Genomic DNA, 22707 nt, shown 5'->3' on the forward strand with positions numbered 1-22707 from the left:
CTCATGACCCTCGCTCGGGACAGAGGAGCTGGCTCCGTAACTGCTGAAAACCAGCCAGCAGGGGCAAGCTGGGGGTCAAGCTCCCTTCTGGATGAAAGCCACAAAGGAACGGAGCCCCTCTTCCCAGGGATACCCCCACCCAGACCAGCAGGGGTTTCTGAAGACCCCAGGGCCTTTGAGCTGCCTCCCCCTGGGGCATCTTTGAGGAGGAATCATGGAAGAAATGGCTCCCTGTATATTTGCACCACCCCTCAGGGCAAACTGGGGACTGAGGCCCACTGACACCCTTTAAGGTGGCCGGACGCAGCTGCAGTGGGGTCCTTGATACTGAGCTCCAGCTGGTACTGCCCAAGTGAGGGGGGTGGATGGGGTACCCCTCTGGCCAGTACTGCCCCACCAGCCATACAAACTGAGGCAGGGGCAGGAGGCTAAGGGCCGGGCTTTGCACTATCGCTGCGGTACCTTAAGGCATCCTCTGGTGGTACACACGTGCACAGCTGGCGACGCATCTGGCACAAGCATTTGGATCCACATCTCCGCACAAGTCTGAATACCTCTGCACGCACAGGCATGCCTGTGTGTGCGTGCACATGGGGGTGGGGGTGGGCACGTGGAGAACACAAGACTTCCTGTGACCAGTCCACCTGGCTGCCAGCTGTCTGCATCCTCCTGCCCCACCCTGGCAGCGCCCACCCTGGCAGCGCCCAGGGAGGAGTGGAGGCTGCACTGACCTGGGCCTGGAACTGGCTCCGTACAGCATCCTGTAAATATGTCATCTGGGGCTCGGGGTGGGGAGGCAGGGACAGGAACATCAATTAAAGATCATGTCTGGGGGCTTCCATGGAGCTCACACCGACTTGTGTCTCTCCTTTCTGTAAATGACCGCACGGTGGCCCAGGACCCTTCCCTGTCCTCTCTGGCCCAGGAGGGAGTGTGATGACTGGGCACTGAAGGTGGGAAGGGAGCACCCAGGACTGGGCTCTGGGAGGCTGGGAGGAATGGGCGTAGTTTTCCAGTCCCAGACGGGAAATAGGCATCGACTGGGTGGAGGGCCTGGCGCTTCCGCTTCCTTGCTCTCCTGACAAAGATAACTGCCCTCTCTGGCTTCAGCAAAGCAGATGGGCGTTGAGTTAGGAAAGCATCTTACCAACAGGCAGAAGACCCAACTTCCCTTTTATGGTTGAAGCCAGAGCAGCCTGTCCTCACCTCCCAAGAGAGTCCAGAAAGCTGGATAAAACCCGCTATCTGGTCCCAAGGGAACTGTGCTCTTGAGCCCACAGAGAATTTTCTTTCCTCACTGTGCCTGGGGCAGGAAGGGGCTCAGCAAGGCCAAGGCTGAGAGCCCCTCCCCCACTGGGGGCCCAATGTGAGCCAAGAACCTCTTCCTCCCATCCTCCCCTCCAGAGCATTGTGGGCCTGCAGATATCTTGCTCTGAAAGTCCTGCCTGTTCAGGGGAAAGATAAGATGAGAGAGGTTGGGGCAGGGATGAGGGAAGGGAAGGGTAGACAAGAGATAAGGGGAGCAAGAAATAGCTGCAGTGGGCAACACTGGGGAGAGCGCGCAGCTAGAAGCTGCCGCCGGAAGGGCAGGATTCCTAGGACCACCTCCACGTGCAGAGAGAGTGGGACTCGGGGGCAGTGCTGGCCTAAGTTCCTGGTCCCCACCCTGTTCCGGCATCTCAGTCCCCCAGCACAGACTCCCCCACTGCAGAAGGTCAGCTTTTTCCCCTTGGGTTCACGGGTGAGGCAGCCCGGCAAGAATCGCTCTCGAACCCGCCCTGACCGCAAGTCTAGGTCTGCCCTCTCTTCTCTGTTCCGGGCTGGAAACCCTGCTTTTAACTTCATGGCTTGCCTCTCAACTCGGCCGATCCCCGTGCATATACCGCTTCTCAGTTCTGGGTCCGTGGTGACCTTCCAACTCGGTCTGATGTGCAGGTACAGCTGATGCTTCACGTAGTGAGAAGTGTGGCTGCCGACAGGCACTGGCGGAGGACTTGGGAGGCTCAGCACTCGGCTCCTGGACGTCAGCGCTCAGCCTCAGGCCCAACCCGGAGCCCCACATGTTACCTGCGTGGGTGCACAGAGGTGCAGGGGGCCACGGAGCAGGCGCAGGGCAGGGGGGTGGGCAGCGGGAATGCCGGGGAGGTAGCGCCTCTGATGCCAGCGTACTTCCCATCTGCCCGGGTGCCAGGCTCTGTAGGCTGGAATGGAACAATTAGATCTGGTCCAAACAGATAATCTGAAAAGTACAGACATCCCCCGTTTTCTGAAAGTTCACTTTATGCCCCTTTGCTTCTACAAGAGACCTACATTAGTACCTGTTTTCTTAACTGAAAGAAATTCCAAAAGGGTTTTTACTTCTATTAAAAAAGATGAAAGAGCTTCCCTGGTGGCGCAGTGGATAGCAGTCTGCCTGCCAGTGCAGGGGACACAGGTTTGATCTCTGGTCTGGGAAGATCCCACATGCCACGGAGCAACTAAGCCCATGCACCACAACCACTGAGCCTGCGCTCTAGAGCCCACGAGCCACAACTACTGAGCCCGCACACCACAACTACTGAAGCCCGCGCGCTCTGGAGCCCGTGCTCTGCTGCAAGAGAAGCCACCATAATGAGAAGCCCGCGCACCGCAAGTAAGAGTAGCCCCCAATGGCCGCAACTAGAGAAAGCCCGCGCGCAGCAACGAAGACCCAACACAGCCAAAAATAAATTAAAAAAAAAAAAAAGATGAAAGGCGAAAATAGCATTCAGCATGTTTGTAACAGCCCATACAGAGGCCTCGAACACCCCAAGCAGAGAGAGTGGCACCGCCAAGCTCCTTCCCCAGGAACCACACTCAGCACCAAGCTGCCGATGCACTGTGAGCATTGGTGCTTTATCTTGATTTATTTTGTGCATTCGTTAGCAAGGTGTGTCCTAAGGTAATTGCTTCTTTGCTGTACTCCATTTTGGCTTATGAAAGTTCTCCTAGGAACGCTCTACTTTCAGATAGTGGGGGAAAACTTGTACTTACTTGGGTTTCAGAACATGTCAGGCAGTTCTGGCAGAGTGGTGCCTAAAAAATGTGACGTGGAACCAGAAAGTAAACTTACTGTGAAGACCACCTATCGCAGAACTTCCCTGGTGATCCAGTGGTTAAGACTCCGCGCTTTCACTGCTGGGGGTGCAGATTCCATCCCTGGTCAGGGAACTAAGATCCTGCATGCCTAACGGTGCAGCCAAAATTAAAAAAAAAAAAGACCACCTATTGCAAGGAATTCCCAGGTATCTGATTTTTCAAAAGTAGAAACTAAAAAGCAGATAAAATCACTGTCCCAGACTGTGTCTGAGTCTCACTCCCTAAACCAGCACCCACCTGTTGAGGATTTCTGGGTGAATCATGGGTGTGGATTTCTAGGTGAATCATGCGTGCAGATTTCAATTCCCAGTTCTATTTATTCAGGCTAATGTGTGGGTCCCCTTGGTGCCCTCATGAGTTGGAAGTGGCCGGGATGGAGAGCTGGGGACGTTAGCACCTTGAATTTGCTCAGAGCTTACTTGTGGAGTTGAAGAAATGATTACAAATCCATTCTGGCTCATCCCAGTGTCCAACAGAATTGAATGCAGCCCACAGAGACAAGCTATGTATGTATTTTAAAATTTCCTAGTAGCCCCATTAAAAAAAGAAACAGGCAAAGTTAATATTAATACATTTTCCTAAATCCAGTATATCCCAAATAATCTCAATTCAACATGTAATCAATGAAATCATTGAGATGTTATATTGGGTTTGGGGTTTTTTGGGGGGGTTCATTTGTTTTTTGCCCTCTGCCTTTGAAATCAGGAATGTATTTTCACTTAAAGCACATCTTAGTTTGGACCAGCGGTGTTTCAAGTGCTCAACTGCCACCTGTGTCCAGTGGCTCCCAGAGTGGACAGCGTAGGTTCAGAAAATAACTCACGTTACTAAGTTGCAATATCTAAACCCAGGCAACTCGGAAATCAGGCAAGGACAGAAGAGAGGAAACAAATCACAGCAAGAAAGACTTGGATCAGCTGCAGTGGACAAGATCTCGTGAAGAGGTCAGAGGATCCTGTGTGTACCTTTCTAGAAGGCGAGAGAGAGGCTAGGATGACTTTGGAAGGATTGGGGAATTTTTTCTTTTTCTTATAAATTTATTTATTTTGTCTTCGTTGCGGTGCGGGGGCTTCTCATTGTGGTGGCTTCTCTTGTTGCGGAGCATGGGCTCTAGGTGCACGGGCTTCAGTAGTTGTGGCTCATGGGCTGTAGAGTGCAGGCTCAGTAGTTGTGGCGCACGGGCTTAGTTGCTCCGCGGCATGTGGGATCTTCCCAGACCAGGGATCGAACCTGTGTCCCCTGCACTGGCAGGCAGATTCTTAACCACTGCAGCGCCAGGGAAGTCCCAGGATAGGGGAATTTTAACTCAACCTAGATTGAGAGATCTAAATGTGTCCTGCCCTCAGAGCGGCTCTGGCTCCCGGGCACTTGCTGTAGGTACAGTCAGACTTTATCAACCTGTTCAGAAGGTCAGCGGGAGACAGGCAGCCCCGGCCCCGAGGCTTTGTGCTGAGGACGACTCTTCTTGCCGAAAGGACTTCAAGGGTTGTCAGTAATGGCTTCAGCTTCAGCATTTGGCCTTTGAAGATGGAGATTAATTCTCATTTCTTGAGATGCTACAGATACATTTAAGGGAGTGAGATCTCTGCACCCCAGGCTCACAAAGACCACCAGGAGCTCCCACCAAGCCCAGGAACCCTCCGCACCCCAACCTGAGCTCCACATTCACAGTGGCTCTTCAGGCCTCCTGGTGTTGAAAGCAAGGTGGGAAATAAACATCGATCAGTGCTGTGGCTCAGACTATCACTGTTGACCTTATGACCTGGACGCCATCCCTGGTGACAGTTCCTGAAAGGTGTGGCGACAGCCCTTGGGGCAGGAGTCCTCAGGAGGACTTGCTGTCGCCTGAACTTGGGAGACGTATCTCCCTACTTCCTAAGCTTGATGAGGCTGTGAAGCCCTGGATCCCATCCCCCACGCAGTGCTGCATTCCAGCTCAGCTGTAAGGGGATGAGGCACACTTGGTCCCCCAGAATGCCAACAGAGCATCCCTGATGCTGGACTGCCCTTTGCTCTTGCAAAGAGCTCTTCACGTGGTCCGTCTGACCACGAATTGAGACCCAGCCTGACCCACCCCCCGGGAAGTGATGCCGGCTGTGTTCAGTACACTCACGGCCCGAGGGCAGCCCGGACCACTGGGCTCAGGCCTCGCGCCCCCACTGCCATCTTGGGCTCCGAAGTGTTCCCTGCTGTTCCCTGCAGTTCCCCACCCCGGCCCCTCAGGCACAGTCCTGGCCTTCAGCCACTTGAACCCCTGCCCACTTGGCAGCCTACATGCTTCCTGACAAGTGTCTGACCAACTGCCAACCTCTATTCTCCCCAAGAGCTATCTGCTCCTCCCTGGCAGCTGGAGTGCCCACTTGGGTTTAAAAATAAACTCACGCTCTGCCTTTCTTCAGCCTGACCCCTGTAACTTCCTCCAGGTTAAGCCTGATCCTGGCAGCTGCTGAAAGTAAGGGGCCGCCATCACCCCAGAGGCCACCGCAGGAATGTGTTCCAGCGTCTCCACTGACGACAGACCATATGAAGTTTGTCCCAGAAAACTCTGTTTTGTCATGAGATGATTGTCACTTCTCTGGGGGTCATTCCCAGGTTGAGGTGTGGTTGAGGGCACAGGGGTAGGGTGGTGGGAAGCAGGGCTGACCTTAGGGGGAGAGAGACTCCCAGGCTTGCCCAGGTTGACACCATTACAAAACCGTAGTTTCGAAACAACCTAAATGTCCATCGACAGATGAATGGATAAAGAAGATGTGGTACATATATACAATGGAATACTACTCAGCCATGAAAAAGAATAAAATAATGCCATTTGCAGCAACATGGATGCAACTAGAGATCATCATACTAAGTGAAGTAAGTCAGAAAGAAAGACAAATACCATATGACATCACTTATATGTGAAATCTAAAATATGACACAAATGAACCTATGTATGAAACAGAAACAGACTCACGGACATAGAGAACAGACTTGTGGTTGCCAAGGGGGAGGGGGTTGGGGAAGCAATGGAGTGGGAGATTGGGGTTAGCAGACGTAAGCTATTATGTATGGAATGGATAAGCAATAAGGTTCTCCTGTATAGCACACAGAACTGTATTCAGTATCCTATGATAAACCATAATGGAAAAGAATTAAAAGAGAATATATATATGTATAATTGAATCACTTTGCTGTACAACAGAAATTAACACAACACTGTAAATCAACTATACTTCAATTAAAGAAATAAGTAAGTAAAATTAAAAAAAACAAAACCGAAAAAAACACAGTAGTCTCCCACCTCAGCTGGGTGCTCACAGCAGCGGCACAGGTACACCTGCATTTGCCTGGTTGATGCTGTTTCCTCTCCCCGTCATTTAATCCCACCTCCTTTGCTCCCGACAAACTCACCCCATCCCATCCCTTCTCACCCAGATAACCACTCGCCTCCTACTTCACACTCAAACTGAAACCCCACTCTTAAGCCCTGCCAGGGACCCACTTGCATTCTTACCAGTGCTCTTGAGTCCTTCCCCCCAAAGGTCAATCCCTCTTTACCTTGAACCGCAACCCCTCCTACCTTCTCAGGACATCATTCTGCCATTAATTTTTTAATTTTTTTAAAGTTTTACTTATTTATTTATTTAGGCTGCACCGGATCTTAGTTGTGGCACGTGAACTCTTAGTTGCGGCGTGCATGTGGGATCTAGTTCTCCGACCAGGGATCGAACCTGGGCCCCCTGCATTGGGAGCGCAGAGCCCTACCCACTGGACCACCAGGGAAGTCCCCATTCTGTCATTTACTAAACCTCTCCCGATATCTTCTACTTCTTTCCAAACTCAAGACCTTTCCATCTTTTTTTTTTTTTTTTTTTTGTGGTACGCAGGCCTCTCACTGTTGTGGCCTCTCCCGTTGCAGAGCACAGGCCCTGGATGCACAGGCTCAGCGGCCATGGCTCACGGGCCTAGCCACTCCGCGGCATGTGGGATCTTCCTGGACGGGGGCACGAACCCGTGTCCCCTGCATCAGCAGGTGGACTCTCAACCACCGCGCCACCAGGGAAGCCCAAGACCTTCCCATCTTTAAAAACAAAACCACCACCACCAGAACACCCCTGGCTACCAGCCCTGAATCTTCACAGCCACATTTTTTAAAAATAATAAATTTATGTACTTATTTTTGGCTGTGTTGGGTCTTCATTGCTGCACGTGGGCTTGTTGCGGTGCGCAGGCTTCTCATTGTGGTGACTTCTCTTGTTGTGGAGCATGGGCTCTAGGCGCACGGGCTTCAGTAGTTGTGGCACCACAGCCACACTTCTTGATAGAATTGGCTGCTCCTACCTTCACATTTCCTTATCAATCATCCAGTCCTTGGAGCAAACACTGGAGGCTGTCAACTCCAGATCCATCTCCTTCTCTATCCCATCATCCGGATCCTGGCAATGGCCAGCTCCACTCCTCCAGCCATGCCCTCTCCAGTCGCTCCTCAACGCGGAGCTCTGGCTCACCTGCCTGTTCCCTACCTGCCTTGCCAGCTCACTTCAGGTCCACCTTCCCCCTAGACTCCAACATTGGGAATCTCTTTCAGTTTCTTGAAGTTTTTCAGGAACTTCTCCCCATTTATGATGTGACCCTCATTTTATCCAGCTAACTCCTATTCATCATTTAGGTCTCAATGGATGTGGCTTGCTCCAGAGAGACACCTGGGTTGGGTGTCTCCCCCACATGTTCTTGGAACACTTATTCTCCTTCCTAGATCAGAGCACTCAGCACACTCCATCACACTAGCCTGTCCACGCATGCTTCCCACCCCTCCAGACAGCATCAGCTCCATGACGGGTGGGCAGAGCCTGCCTTTCACAGTATCATATTCCCAGCATGTAATCTGGTGCCTGCAATATTCATGGTGCTTAATGTTTGTCAAGTTAAAAAAAAGCAGTGCCTCCAAAGACTAAACTGGACTGGATTGGATGGTTGTGGACTGGGCTAGGGAAAAAAATAGGAAACATACAACTGGACCTGAAAATCCAGACTGGCTCACAACTGTCCTGTTTTTTGTTTTTTTGTTTTCCTCGGCCACACAGTGGAGTGTTAACCACTGGCCCGCCAGGGAAGCCCCTGTCGTGTTGAACTGGGGTTTAATCCGGAACGTGAATGATCTTTGGGGTGTGGAAGCAAAAGTTTCATTTGAGACATACCCCACAGCAGGTGTTCACTCTGGAAATTTCTTTCCCAATGCACAACAGAAAGAATAACTGACTTGTTACTGTAAAAAAGAATTGGGATTATATTCCCAATCCCACACCCTCTCCCTCAACCATATTTCCTCTGAGCCTTTCCAGGTTTATTGGTGGAAACACCATTCGTCCCACCAAGTACCCTCATGTATGAAGCCTTAGAACTCACATCCCCTAGTTAGTAAGGGCTTACTGTGGGCCGGGCACTGGCGCAGCATCTCAGGTGATGCTCACACTCGCCAGCCTTAGCCCTACTTGACAGATAAGGAAACCTAGCCTTAGAGGACACGCCCCCTTGAACCCACTATGTTGCTTGTAACGTTCATCTGACCCTGTTAACTTTGATGTAAAGGTCCTATTTTCTACAACTCTGTAAAGGCACTCAGGGAGTCTCGTTTTCCATCTTTTTGCAACTTCTGCAGAGTTTTTTCTTATGTGGGGCTACCTAACATCCTTGTTGGGGAGGACGCTAATACATGACACCCTGTGCAGTTGCCGTGGCCCAGAGCGGAGACGGTGGAGCTATGAGGTAGAACAGGCCTGCTGCTCCAACACAAGAGCCGGCCACTAGCTTCAAAGGACCTCCATGGGTTCTTCCGTTTTCTGAGTAATTCATAAACTTCAAAGATTTGCAGTGTTTACTTACTAAAATACTTGCCCAGCCTCGCCAGGAGCTTCAGGGGAAAGAATAAAAGAAAAAAAATTCTAATAATCAGTGTTGTTGAAAGGGGGATGGAGACTAAAATCTTGTTTATTCAGACAGAACTGCAGAATCGGGAAATGAGAGGGACTTGAGAAAGTATCTGTCCAACTTCCCGCTTGATTCCTGCTGCAAAACCCCCAGTTTAGCCTTTGTGTGAATTACAATGATGGGAAACACACCACCTCAAAACCCTAGAGATTCTTTATCAGAAAACAAATTGTAACCACGTTCTGCCTCCCTCCCATTCCTCCTTACTAGTGTCCTCTTATCTTCCTAGGACTGTCTTTTTTTTTTTTTTTTTTTTGTCCCGCTGCATGCGGGATCTTAGTTCCCTGACCAGGGATCGATCTGGTGTCCCCTGCAGTGGAATCCTGGAGTCCTAACCACTGGACCACCACGGAATTCCTAGGCGAGTCCTTTAACTGCGAGGACTGCTCCTACTTCCCCAGTGCAAGTCTTCTCTCCCTCAAGCTAAAGACCCTTTCGGATTCCTTAAGTGCCCTTCACGGGCCAGGGACCCAGGTCTTGCCCTGTCCGTGTTATTCTCCTCTGGACATGCCCCAACCTACCCATGTTCCTCCTAAAGCACGTTGCCCAGAAATAGAGAATACTCCAGTGTGTCGCGACCAATAGAGCCATAGCAGCGGGCCCATTACCATCCTTGATGAGGAAACCTCACTTCTACAGAAGCAGTAACTGTGCTCTGATCAGACCACATCAGAAATGCGTATTTACTGGCCTTCATCCTATCATGATTTGGCCTAAATCTGTAGATGCTAAAGCTGAGAAAGTTATGGGGGCTAAATTTAATAATAGCTTTTAGTTTTTAGGAAAGAGCCAAAACTACATGTCAATCATTGTTCAGAGGATGTATTATACGAAGACACTAGAAATTACGAAATTACGCTTGGAGAGACAGCTGAAGACGCCCCATCAAGCGCCTGCATGGTCTTCGCTTTTGGTAAGCGTTTGCAAATTCACTTCTGGGAAGCTCTCTCTCCTGTTCTCTTGAGAACACGGTGTTGAGGGTTGCTAGGAGCATAAAGTATAAAACTGAAGGCATCCAGCAAAGTAGGTCTACAAATGCTGGTGTGAAAAGTGCTCCAAGATGTAAGAAGTGAAAAAATAAGACATGGAGGTGTCTATAGGATGACACCTCATACGTAGACTGATATATGCACAGGAGAAACCTGTGTAGAACTCACAAAAACAGACCAGCATTTACACTTGGGGAGAAAAACTATTGGGAAAGGGATATTTACTCTTCAGCCACTTAACACATTTTGGTACTTTGAATTTTTAAGACATGTGCACGTACATTACTTTTTTAAAAAATATATAAATGTATTTATTTTTGGCTGCATCGGGTCTTTGTTGCTATGCGCGGGCTTTCTCCAGTTGCGGCGAGCGGGGGCTACTCTTCATTGTGGTGCGTGGGCTTCTCATCGTGGTGGCTTCTCTTGTTGCGGAGCACGGGCTCTAGGAACGTGGGCTTCAGTAGTTGTGGCACGTGGGCTCAGTAGTTGTGGCACACGGGCTTAGTTGCCCTGCAGCATGTGGGATCTCAGTTCCCTGATCAAATGCATGTCCCCTGCACTGGAAGGCGGATTCTTAACCACTGGACCCAGGGAAGTCCCTACCCTTCCTTCTTCTAGCTATTTCCCGGGATCATATCCGACAACTCAAAGAGCTGGCTTGAGCGGCTGCTCACTGCCTAGGGTCAATTAAGATAAAGGAAAAGCAGTTCCTACCCCACACTATGTGTCTTCTGGGTCAACAAGCCCCCCAAAGCAGACCACTGGAACTAAACACCATAATCACAAGCTGGCCTATAATCACAACTGGTTCAAAAGCTGTAGCTCAGGCTTTCCTGGTGGCGCAGTGGTTAAGAATCCGCCTGCCAATGCAGGGGACACGGATTTGAGCCCTGGTCCGGGAAGATCCCACATGCCGCAGAGCAACTAAGCCCGTGCGCCACAACTACTGAGCCCGCGCTCCACAAGAGAAGTCACCGCAATGAGAAGCCCGCGCACCACAACGAAGAGTAGCCCCTGCTCACCGCAACTAGAGAAAGCCCGTGTGCAGCAACAAAGACCCAATGCAGCCAACAATAAATAAATTTATATATATATTAAAAAAGCTGTAGCTCCTTTGTCTGTGATCACTTCCCCATCTGAATGTGAAGTAAACAATCCACTGACAATTCGCACTCACTGTTTCCAGGGCTTTTGGCATTCAAAGTGTCTTAAGGAGCCCAAATCCTTGTGCAGACCACTCTGCAGTCAGAAGTTGAGGCCTGTCATTGCTCTCAACAGCACCTGGGTACCGGATCGAACATCAGTCTCTGCCTGCTGGGCAGAAGCCACAGCTGCAACACGCTTTCAGGAAAATGGGCCAGGCTGAAGGAGCTCCCTGTCAGTGTTTTTCAATGTTTCCAGAGCAAAGATAAAATTTCACTTTCACGAGACTGACTATACAAACTAAAAATAAAATTGAAAAAAGCTATCTAGTTCTGTATCATTTTTCCCCATGGTCAGGTCCCATTCAGGTCACTGGCTATGCACCGAAATCGGTTATGAACAGTTGCTTGGTTCTGCCTTGCCTGGAGTTTAAGGCTGTCAGCCAGCCCATACCCTGTGACGGCCCCGCAGAGCACAGCAGACAAGGATACTTGTGGGAGGTTCGGCCGAGGATAAAGAGGGAATCCGGTCAGCTTTTCCTTGAGGCACTAGCAGTGGGCTTCCATAGGTTTTCTTTCACAATCCCTGAATCTCGTTTAAAGTAGGCATAGCATGTCAAGGGCAGGACAAGGAAATGCTGTGCCATTTCCTCAGGATTGAGAGGGCAGGAGAGAAAACCAACTGACAGCGGATGCTTGTTACCATGTCATCATCTATTTCCTTTTGTTTTCCAACCCTGAGTCACTTCCTATTTCTAACTTCCACAAAGATGTTATAAAATGTAGGGTGGAGAAACTCTGAAGTAAAGACACCAACTCGTTCATATACAAGGTGGGATGGTTCTTGGTCTAGTCATAGTCATAAGCCGGATGTCCTGAGTGCATATTGGAGGGTGTTTTGAAAATTTATGCTTGGGGGGGGGGAGGGATAAATTGGGAGATTGGAATTGACATACACACACTACTATATATAAAATAGATAACTAATAAGAACCTAGTGTATAGCACAAGGAACTCTTCTCAATACTCTGTAATGACCTATATGGGAAAAGAGTCTAAAAAAGAGTGGATGTATGTGAATGTATCACTGATTCGCTTTGCTGTACAGCAGAAACACAACATTTTAAGTCAACTATACTCCAATAAAAAAACCCTATGTTTAAACATCTAGTTGGAGACAGCATTTTTCCCAGCGGCCCCGGCCCCTCCCCTAAATCACTTATGGACTGTCCCACTGATTCCAGATGAGTGGCTGGATCATCTGCAGTCCTCCTCCACTCCAGACAGCCATCAATCTGAGCCGGCACATGAGATGACATTCATGTGCTATGTCAGGCTTAAACCTCCTTGAACAGAGATCATTCAAAACAATCCCCCTCTCACTTTTATTCTGGCCCACATTTCACGTTTTTATTTTTTTCCTAAGTGGTTCTCAAACCTTCATATACATAAGAATTACCTAGAGAGAATTTTTGGGTGAAGTCACTATTCTGTATCTTCCGGTGGTAGTTGCTCAATGCATGCCATTTGTAACTATACACTAAAAAGGGTGAATTTTACATCATGTAAATTACACCTTAATAAAAGATTTTTTAAAAAATCACCTGGAGAACTTATTAGTTCTTATTATAGGCCTCAGAGGGGTCCAAGGAACCAACATCTTAATAGGAATTGCCTGTTACTTCTTCATAGGTGGTCCAAGGGTCACATTTGGAAAAAATGCTGTAAACACAGCAAGGTCCACCCAGCTGGATCCACCCCCTGCCACAGTGAGAGCCCCACTAATATCCGCTTCTGCACTTCGCTAGAAGAACATAGGATGCTGGATTAAGCCACTGGGCAATCAATGTGCAGACCTGGATTCTGTTCTCAGCTCCGCCTCAACCCCCCTATCCCATGCCCCTGTGTAACATGCTTCCAACTCGAAATAACTGAAGGAGGCAAACCCTAAAAGTATTACATGTTAAGATTGGTATAGGCCCTTAAAACCTTAGAAATATTGTTTTAATCTCTATGTAGCAAAGAAAAAAGACTTTAACTTTGATGCAACACCTTTTCCAGGTACTAATATCTGTTCTGATGGCAAATCTGCCAAAGAATCCACTTTCCAAACTAGCAGTGACTTAACAGCTCCAGCAGCTTTCAAACGGCTCACAAGTTTATTACCAAATATGGTTGGCTGACCAGTTTACAATCTGTGCCGCTGAGGGTGGGCTTGACGCATGACCTATTCTGTCACTCAGTCAGCTATTCTGTGTCTGGGGTAACAGAGGGCATTGTTGGAATAAATGCTACCCTCTCCTCAGCCCTCTCCCACATCCTCTATTCTCACAAAGTGGATTAGTCACACCAAGACTGGTCTAGTCTGTGAGGAGCATCTTTCTCAGAAGGCACTTCTCTTCTCCAGGCCTCGAGAACCAAAGGGAGCCAGAGAGCGGGTATGTTCCCGGTTTCTGTGTTTAGACCTTAGCCTCCACCCTTAAGGCCACCTACGCCTCCCAGATTGTGATGCCACAAACACGCCAAATCCTTTTAGCCACAGCCATCCCAGAGGAGTTCTAACCCAGCTATGAAAAAGGGCATCTTTTGAGCCCAAACCTCTACTTGGAAAATTTCCTGCTCATGTATTTCCACTGAGATCAACTTACAGGTGAACGTATGGGAAGAGATTTTCATATCAGGTTTTCTGTGTAAACCATTAAGCTCTTGGGCACTATTTGACACAAAGAATGAGGTAAAAATTCTCAATATGACATTTCCTGGCAGTTGAGTTTTCACGTTTGGAAAAAGATGCACAGACCACAAATGAATCTTCTAAACTGTATTTGGAACTGACAAAAACATCTGGAACTGACAAAAAAAATCTTCCTAGAGACAAGGCCCTCAGCAGAGTGCATCCCCACCATAAAATTTTACATCAACTGTACAGAACAAAATTAGCAACGAGTGATCTTTGGCACTAGAATGGGTCACTCCTTAGCTGTTCGTACAATATCCAAACTGCACATCACACGACATTAAACTGCTGGTTAACAGGTGAATGTTACATTTAAAGTATCTTAAAAAGTTGGAAGTCGTAGCTAAGCTTTTTGGTATCAATATGCTGATCATATCTAACACTTAGTGCCTGAGGTAGAGACTTCTGTAAGAGATTTATCGAAGAGAACACAATTGAGAGTACAAAAAAGAAAAACACTTCCAATCTTGGAATCATACAGCCAAATGTCTTTGCTGGTCCAGCAAGCCAACCCTGAAATGCAGAACTCTTACTTCTTTTATTTCTGTAGAGATTTTGCACGGGAGTAGGGTTTTCTTTTGTTTGGGCTCCTGAACTTTGGAATACATGGATTGCTTCTTTCAAAAGTATGATTATTGGGCTTCCCTGGTGGCGCAGTGGTTGAGAGTCCACCTGCCGATGCAGGGGACGCGGGTTCGCGCCCCGGTCCGGGAAGATCCCGCATGCCGCGGAGCGGCTGGGCCCGTGAGCCATGGCTGCTGAGCCTGTGCGTCCAGAGCCTGTGCTCCGCAACGGGAGAGGCCACGGCAGTGAGAGGCCCGTGTACCACAAAAAAAAAAAAAAAAGTATGATTATTAACATGGAATGTGCATGAACCAAACTCATTTAGCATCATTATTAAAAACAACAAAAACAACACAATTGCACATTAGGGACAACAAATAAAATCTTTTAAACTCTCCATGATATGTGACCAGAATGAGTGACAAGTATGGAAGTCAACCTAATGATTCTAACCCTTGATGGTAACTGTGGGTTACTACAGGTTTACCATATATAAATAGGTGAGTTGAAATTTTATTTCCAAACTCTGCACTGTATAGGTGCAGGGGCTTTATTTTCAGGTGGTAAGACTCTTCGTGAAATTACTTGATTTTATAAAGATAAAATTAATCTAACAACTGGAACCTTCCAATCAAAATGGCCCGCAGCTGTGTATCTCTGACTTCAGGTACTTTTCTTCACAGTTGGGAAAGACCTTTCCTTTATGAAAAGGCATCTGTGAAGTAGGTTCAAGTATAACACACTTGCCTTTTATAAAAAACTGGCTGGCCAAAAATTTATCCTAAACTATGGGTATTATTTTTAGCAGTGTACTGTCTCTTAAATGAGACAGAAAACGTAAAGCCTAGACGTTTACAAGCGTAACGGGTAAAGCCTAGGTATGACTAATAGGAATAACATTTAAGTCCATTCTTGGTATAAACTGCTTAGAGCAAGTTAAGTGTTTTAAACAATCACTGATTCCTGTGACAAAGAGCACAGAAGGACTTCTTACTACATCACATAGTTCTTTCACCTATTTTTTTTTTGAAGCTCCAAGGTCAGACAAATGACCAATAACAATAGTTGGTTTTTTAATACTTTTTACCAGATGCTTTTTCTAACTACTTCATAACACTTCTGAGAGGCAAGTGGCTCCTGGAACTTGGAAAAGTAAAGTGAACTGCCTAGTCTCAGACCATGAAGAAATGACAGTTAAGGTACCTAATGATGACATTTTTCTTTTTAAAGATATAGGTGTCCTTCTAAAAGACAGATATGTGGGAGCCCTAACCTGTGAGAACCATCTTAGATGGCAAAGTCCCTTTTTATCAAAAGTCTACAGACGTCAGTCAAGGAAAATCCCCAAACTGACTTCAATGAAGTAACACGCTTGTGGTTTTAAATGAACAAATATAGAAACAGGCGAAACTAAGGCTGAAAGCAAAGAGGAAGCCACAAAATGAACAGTGACATTTCCTTAGGGGAAAATGTTATACCATTCTTCCCTCAAATTTGAACTAAGAGGAAAAGCCTATTTGTCTTACAAATCTCTTCTGAATAACAGACTGTAACAAAGATGAACAAAGGACACACCACACCTGAATAAATCCAACTGTATGTTAAGGAATATAACATGTTGTTGACCATATCCTGATTGTAGTCTGTGAAGGACTAAGCACTCAACTTCTATTTAGGGAAGCAAATGTCATACGACAGAGCATGTCTTATACAGCAATTCAAAGGAATGATATAGGGGGAAAAAAAAAAAAAAAACCCTGCTGACAGGTGTTTTATACAAATACCTGCAAGTTCCAGAAGAGTAACTGGAACAATATTTTCATAGACTCAATGTAGACCCAATTAATGGGTTAATAAGCTAGACAGCGATAGGGCCGTCTTCTTAATGTAGGTCCATGACAGGTTGTTAGGGGAGAATGGCCTTGGCAAACTCGTATGTTCAGAGGCTGAAAGAAATGGACTAAGAAAGCAGTGAGAGTGGGGAAATCTATGTCATAATTAGAACCTTAGTGAGAGAATAAAAATAGACTTTAACACATGTGAAGTGACCCAGAATATCTTTCTATGTACTTGAGGAAGTTGAAGAATTATCCAGACACAAAAGATAACATTCTCATCAGAACAAGCCCAGATGAAACACCAGGGGCCCTGTTTGTAGAAACTAAGTGGATGTTTCTGGCACCGAATGTCTGCCTGGCATTTCTGCTTGACTCCTTCCCTCTCTCTCACTCAGATCCCCAACCCTTCCACTGGCAAAGCCACTCTGTTCTCCTTCAGGCTCTGAATAGATGGATGTGAATGTATGTGTATTTTTTCTGTCCTTCAATTAACAAACATACATGAAGTTCTACTGACATAAGAATTATTGGTAGTTCTTTATATTAGCTGGCCTGAAGTATTTAAAATCTTCCCTTGTTTTAGAATAATTATTTGAAATTCCTTATTAAACACTTGGTTTCAAGGAAACCGTGCAGGTCTATTAATTATCAAGGATACATACATGTATAAATCATTTTCTGAAATTTCCCCTTCAGTCTCACTGGAGTTTACCTTTTGCTTAAGTGTTTAGAGATCCTGAAGAACTTCTCTAGGCTAAAATTTACAGACTAAAAAAAGCAAAATAAAGGTAAATGCATGGTTAGAAGATAAGCTTAAATTTTCAACTGAGTGCCTTTTGTGGGAGGTAGAGGTGGGGGAGAAATGCAATGGAGAACAACAAAGAAAAAAAGAACTGCATACAGGACGCTGTTCTAAGAATAGAGAACTGACATTTAAAAATTAAGTCAAAAAAATAGCACTCTTGGAATTTCAAAGTTGGAGGTGGCTTGCAATAACTTTCTGTTAGAAGAGAGTGAGATGCCCAAAATGAAATGCTCCCTGGTGAAGCAAACACCGCTTCCTTTAAATCTTTACCAAAGCTCTTACTCAGAAGGCTCATAAACCGTAAGACAAATGATGTGAACATGACAGGAAAGCAAAGTTCTCCAACATAAGAGAAGGTTGAAAATGGCAATAAAATACTACTGCAAATTACGAGTGTTATGTGAACATTAATGCTTGTCATTAACAAATAGACATGCCTATAGCAAATAAATACTGAAATTCTCTTTCAGTCTATTTACAGATAGAATCCCAGGTCTGACTGGCCTTCCAGGCAGAAACCTACATTGGCAGAAATATGTAAATTATAAAAGTTCCATGGTGAATTATAAAAAATAAGGAATTTGAATTTAGGCCTTCTGCCATATGCAGTTTAAGGTAGCTTTGATTAATTTTTAGCCTAGAAGGGAATTTTTGTATTTTTACTGTTACCATATAAAAAAAATATCCATCACTGGCTTAAGAAACCAGAGAGGCAGGTTTTTGGATACAGATTTAAGGCAAATCAAACAGGTCCACAACTAAACATCTTATCAGGGCTTCCTTTACAGGTATGCCTTTGTTTTGTGACAGAGGAATCTCAGAACAGTTCTAGCCAGGGTCTCCACACTGCTACTGGATGAGGACACCTTTGTGCATCAGCCTTTTGAAAGAACTGACATTATATACACACCATCAAAGCATATACTGGCAAGGCTTGATATTTAAAGGACTTCTGCAGTGAATCACTTTATCTTCTTTGAAAACACAAATAGGTTTTCAAAGACTGGATACAACTCTGGACACATGAATGAGATTCAAAGACTTCTCAAGTCAAAGAGAGATCTCAACCTCCCTCTACTTTGGACTCTTTCCAAGACTGAGAACTGATTCACCCTCCTCCTGCTGCTTACATATCTGAAATCTTCCCTGCAACACGAGAGGCACTTTTATTAGGTATGTAGCATCTATTAAAACTTTAAATCCAGGGTAGAATTTGCTGAACAAGGTAATAACACTAGCCTAATAGGCATTACCTTAAGGATTATTTCCCCTTTAATATAAAAGTATAACTACAGTGGTCCAATATACAAATACAAAAAAAAGTTCTCATACTAAAAAAAAAAAAAAAAGTACCATAATACTGTACATACAAAAACTGTTCAACAAGAATGATTTAAATATATCTGTTCTCTTCCGGATCTGGAAGACACAAATGTAAAGTTCTGCAACTGTATTATTGCTGGAACATGTGTCCAGGAACACTGTGTTTCCCGTTCTTTCCTCTTTGTCCCAGCCCCACCTTCAGAGTCCCCTGAGCTTGGATCATGAGCCAACAGCATCCCTGAAAATAACCAGAGCCAAATGTTTACTCAATGGAAGTCATTATTCAGTGAGCCGCTGCTTACCATGAACTATGAAAAGCACAAGTTTTAAGCCCAGCCAAGATTAAATCCAGACGGAGGTCTTCCCGTCCCCCGATTTGCTACTAGCACTGCTTTTGTTGGACCCAGCCTTGGACCCCACTTTGGCTTTTTTTCCCCGGGGACCATGGGGGTTGTTTTGGTGATTGTAGGCCTGGATTGCCAGATCCAGGCGTTCCTGAGCCATTCTGATTTCCCTCTGCAGAGTCTCCAGGTCAGCTGGGAGGTTGTCCTCATGGCTGCCATACTGTTGTTCCTGGGCGATGTTGGCCTTGTTTTGCTTGTAGGCAATCTTAGCGTTGGACAGTTCGGTGTACTGGATTTGATCTGGTTTGACGGCAATGTTATAGCCAGGGGGAGCAGATGGTGTGTTCCAAGTGAAAGGATAATTATAAGCACCCGGATCTTCCAGTTCCCTCCTTTTACTGTTTAGTGAGTCTCGAATTGTCCCAAATCCTAAATGAAGCATCTCCCAAATGTTAAGCAACAGGCAGAGGCCTGTAACACCATACATTATCAGAAGAAAGATGGTCTTTTCAGTGGGTCTAGAAATAAAGCAGTCTATCTTATGAGGGCAAGGAAGTCTGCTGCACACATAAAATGGGTGGACTTGGAAGCCATACAGAAAGTACTGCCCTATCAGAAAACCCACCTCAAACACGGTCCTTGCCAGCAACTGCAGCACATAGATTTTCATGAGCCCATCCTCCCGAATCCGGTGTCGGCCATCATGCTTAGGTTTAGATTGGTTCTGATCTTTATTTTCTTTTTCACTTTCTAATTCCATTTCTGGATACATCATGGGATCCTCTTCATGGTCCTCTTCTGTTTCTTCCAGAGCCCGGTGTTGTTTCCAACGCATTGCATAGGGTTTGCTCCGAGCGGCCTTCTTGTCTGCTTCACCGTGCTCCATTTTGGCAATCTTATGAATGGCATAGCCCAGGTACATCACTGAGGGGGTGGCCACCAGGATGATCTGGAACACCCAGAAGCGCACGTGGGAGAGGGGTGCAAAGGCATCATAGCACACGTTCTCGCAGCCTGGCTGCTCTGTGTTGCACACAAATTTGCTTTGCTCGTCGTAATAGATGGACTCTCCTCCTACAGCTGTAAGGACAATCCGGAAGACGATCAATACAGTAAGCCAGATCTTCCCCACAAACGTGGAGTGGTTGTGGATCTCCTCTAGCAGGCGAGTGAGGAAGCTCCAACTCATGGTGACTGAACTGGTTCGCCCTGATAAAAATGAAAAATACTAAAGGAAAATCAGCAAATATTAAAATCTTAATTTTTTAATTGATGTTGAAATTTATCTTCAAGGCTCATACTAGAATGACTGTTAGAATAAATAGCATCTCACTCTACATTACCATCAGGTAGGACCATTCACCTCAGTCTAAGAGCACTGGTTTGGGCCTACAGGGTCCTAGGAAGTCTGATTAGTTTTTGTGTCTTCCTTAGCTTAAAAGGTAAAATTATAGCTATCATTTGAGATATATTTCTCAAAGTATACTGGATTTTTTACATACAGTATTATTTCATAAGACCTTCGAACTTTGTGGAATATAGATAAGAAAATAGCACAGATGTATAGCTATTCGGTCACAGTAAGACTGCCACTGAGAACATAATGGGGACACCTGGGCTGGATGGACTCCATTATGAAGAGGTACCTTATCAGGAAAGTTAAATTTTGGACCTGGTGATAAAGTATTAAAAAAGAATTAAGGAGATAGTACAGCTGCAAATAACTGGCAAAGATCAAGAACTAAAATAAAAGACAGAAAGAAACAAGGAAGACACTCCTGAGCTAGGCTGCCTCACAGAGATTCTAGCATTCTGTATTATATTTCTGTATTTTGTTTATCATAGAAGTTTAAAAATGCCTGTAGATTGAATTGTGAGGACATTAAAAATCCAATCAATAGACAAATCCACTTAAAACAGCATTCTGAAGGATAGTTTTATTCTGAGATTCTTAGATCTACGTCCAGAATCCAGGTAAAAACCATCAAATGGGATAATGCATGAAAAATCCCTAATACAACCCCTGACACATAGTACACCTAGCTTTTCTCTTCTATCTTCCCTCTCTTGGTTTACTTCTGCAGATAATAGTTGATTATCAGCATCACCAAAGAAATTTAAATATACTTTTTACCTGTTATCCAGAATTTCTGTTATCCAAAATTTTCTTAGAGAAATGATGTTTTGCTTACAAGTTTTCCAGATTCCCTCTGGAAGGGAAAAAGAAAAGAGAAGGTCCTAAGTTTCCTCCCACAGAAAACAATAAATCACTAGAATGCCATTTTCAGGGAGAAACAGTTTTCTATGTACCATAGGAATCAATCAGCATGAGATGGAAACAGGCTTGAGTTTGAATATCACTGTTCTCTCCTCCTACACGTGGTAGGAGAAACTATGTAACAGTGACTCGAAGAGTCTTAGGTCACTGTAGTCTAAGAAAATATGACAGGAAGATGAGTCATTGGTGAAAATCTGAAGCAGATGAACTCTGGCACCTATAGGAAAAAGCCAAAGTAGAAAATCTCACCAAATTTAAACTGGGTCACTAAAGGCCTTGAAAAAATCTTCACCCTGTGTGCTCTATTCCTGTTCTATTCTCTGGAGCAGCCAATAACTCTCTCAATGGGATTTGAGCAGCCAACTAGGAGCAAGCTGTTTAGTTAAAACACCCAACAGCTGGCTCTCACTCACTGGGACACCCATATCCACAGAAGTTGATTTACAGACTCAACTGCTCACAGAAGGAAAACACCTGCATCTGTATTGTGATTTAAAAAAAAAATATATATATATATATATGTATAGGACAAATTATTGCTCATTATCAATTTCTGCAAACTATGGAATAGCTATGGCCAAGAATCATCCACACTTACTATCATTTAATTTAATAAATGAATGTAAAACAATCCCTGAGTGTTCCAAGTTATTATGTGTTCAAAATAACTTAATAAAAAAGATACATGAGGGCTTCCCTGGTGGCGCAGTGGTTGAGAGTCCGCCTGCCGATGCAGGGGACACGGGTTCGTGCCCCGGTCCGGGAAGATCCCACATGCCACGGAGCGGCTGGGCCCGTGAGCTATGGCCGCTGAGCCTGTGCGTCCGGAGCCTGTGCTCCAAAACGGGAGAGGCCACAACAGAGAGGGGCCCACGTACCGCAAAAAAAAAAAATATATATATACATGAAAAAAACCCAGAACAATTCCCAAAAGGTCAGTGAAGAAGAAAAAAAGTTCAGGCATCTGCATAACATGCAAGTACGAAGATTCACATACAGAATCCAACCACACAAAGATCTCACCATAGGACTTCAAGTACAACTCATTTCCAGCCCTGATGTCCAACTGAGCTCACCACTTCTCTCACTGCATACACAAGTTATAAAGCCACAACACAAGAAGTAATATGCAGTCTTTAAATGGTGATGTAAGCCAGATTTCCAACACAGAACTCCATAATGATTCACATCCACAAGTCCAGATTCACATTTTCCCCAAACGCCATATCTAAAGCATTTCCCTTAAAGCCTGAAATTCTATTTGTTCCAATAAGCCAAAAATCATGAAAGTGAAATTGTTAATTAGTTAGGAAGCTCATCCTCTACACTGCCATCCATACCAAAAACAAATGGGTACCTTTTTTTTTTTTTTTTTTTTTTTTTTTTTTTTGTGGTACGCGGGCCTCTCACTGTTGTGGCCTCTCCCGTTGCGGAGCACAGGCTCCGGATGCGCAGGCTCAGCAGCCATGGCTCACGGGCCCAGCCGCTCCGCGGCATATGGGATCCTCCCAGACCGGGGCACGAACCCGTATCCCCTGCATCGGCAGGCGGACTCTCAACCACTGCGCCACCAGGGAGGGGTGGGTACCTTTTTAATAATTTT

At 45.7% G+C, this 22707-nt stretch overlaps 1 protein-coding gene across 1 annotated transcript in view; it reads right to left on the reverse strand.

Moving 5' to 3' along the window:
• Nucleotides 1-18824: 18824 nt before the first annotated feature.
• GJC1 (gap junction protein gamma 1) overlaps nt 18825-22707 on the reverse strand; it is a gene marked incomplete at both ends in the record, with an annotated part of 31748 nt that continues 27865 nt past the window's right edge. Inside the window, one exon of the mRNA XM_079724481.1 lies at nt 18825-20035. Coding sequence (XP_079580607.1) covers nt 18825-20035 — 1211 coding nt within the window. The remainder of the gene's footprint in view (nt 20036-22707) is intronic.

The sequence above is a fragment of the Hyperoodon ampullatus genome, assembly GCF_949752795.1.
Source record: "Hyperoodon ampullatus genome assembly, chromosome: 19".
NCBI classification, from domain to species: Eukaryota; Metazoa; Chordata; class Mammalia; order Artiodactyla; family Ziphiidae; genus Hyperoodon; species Hyperoodon ampullatus.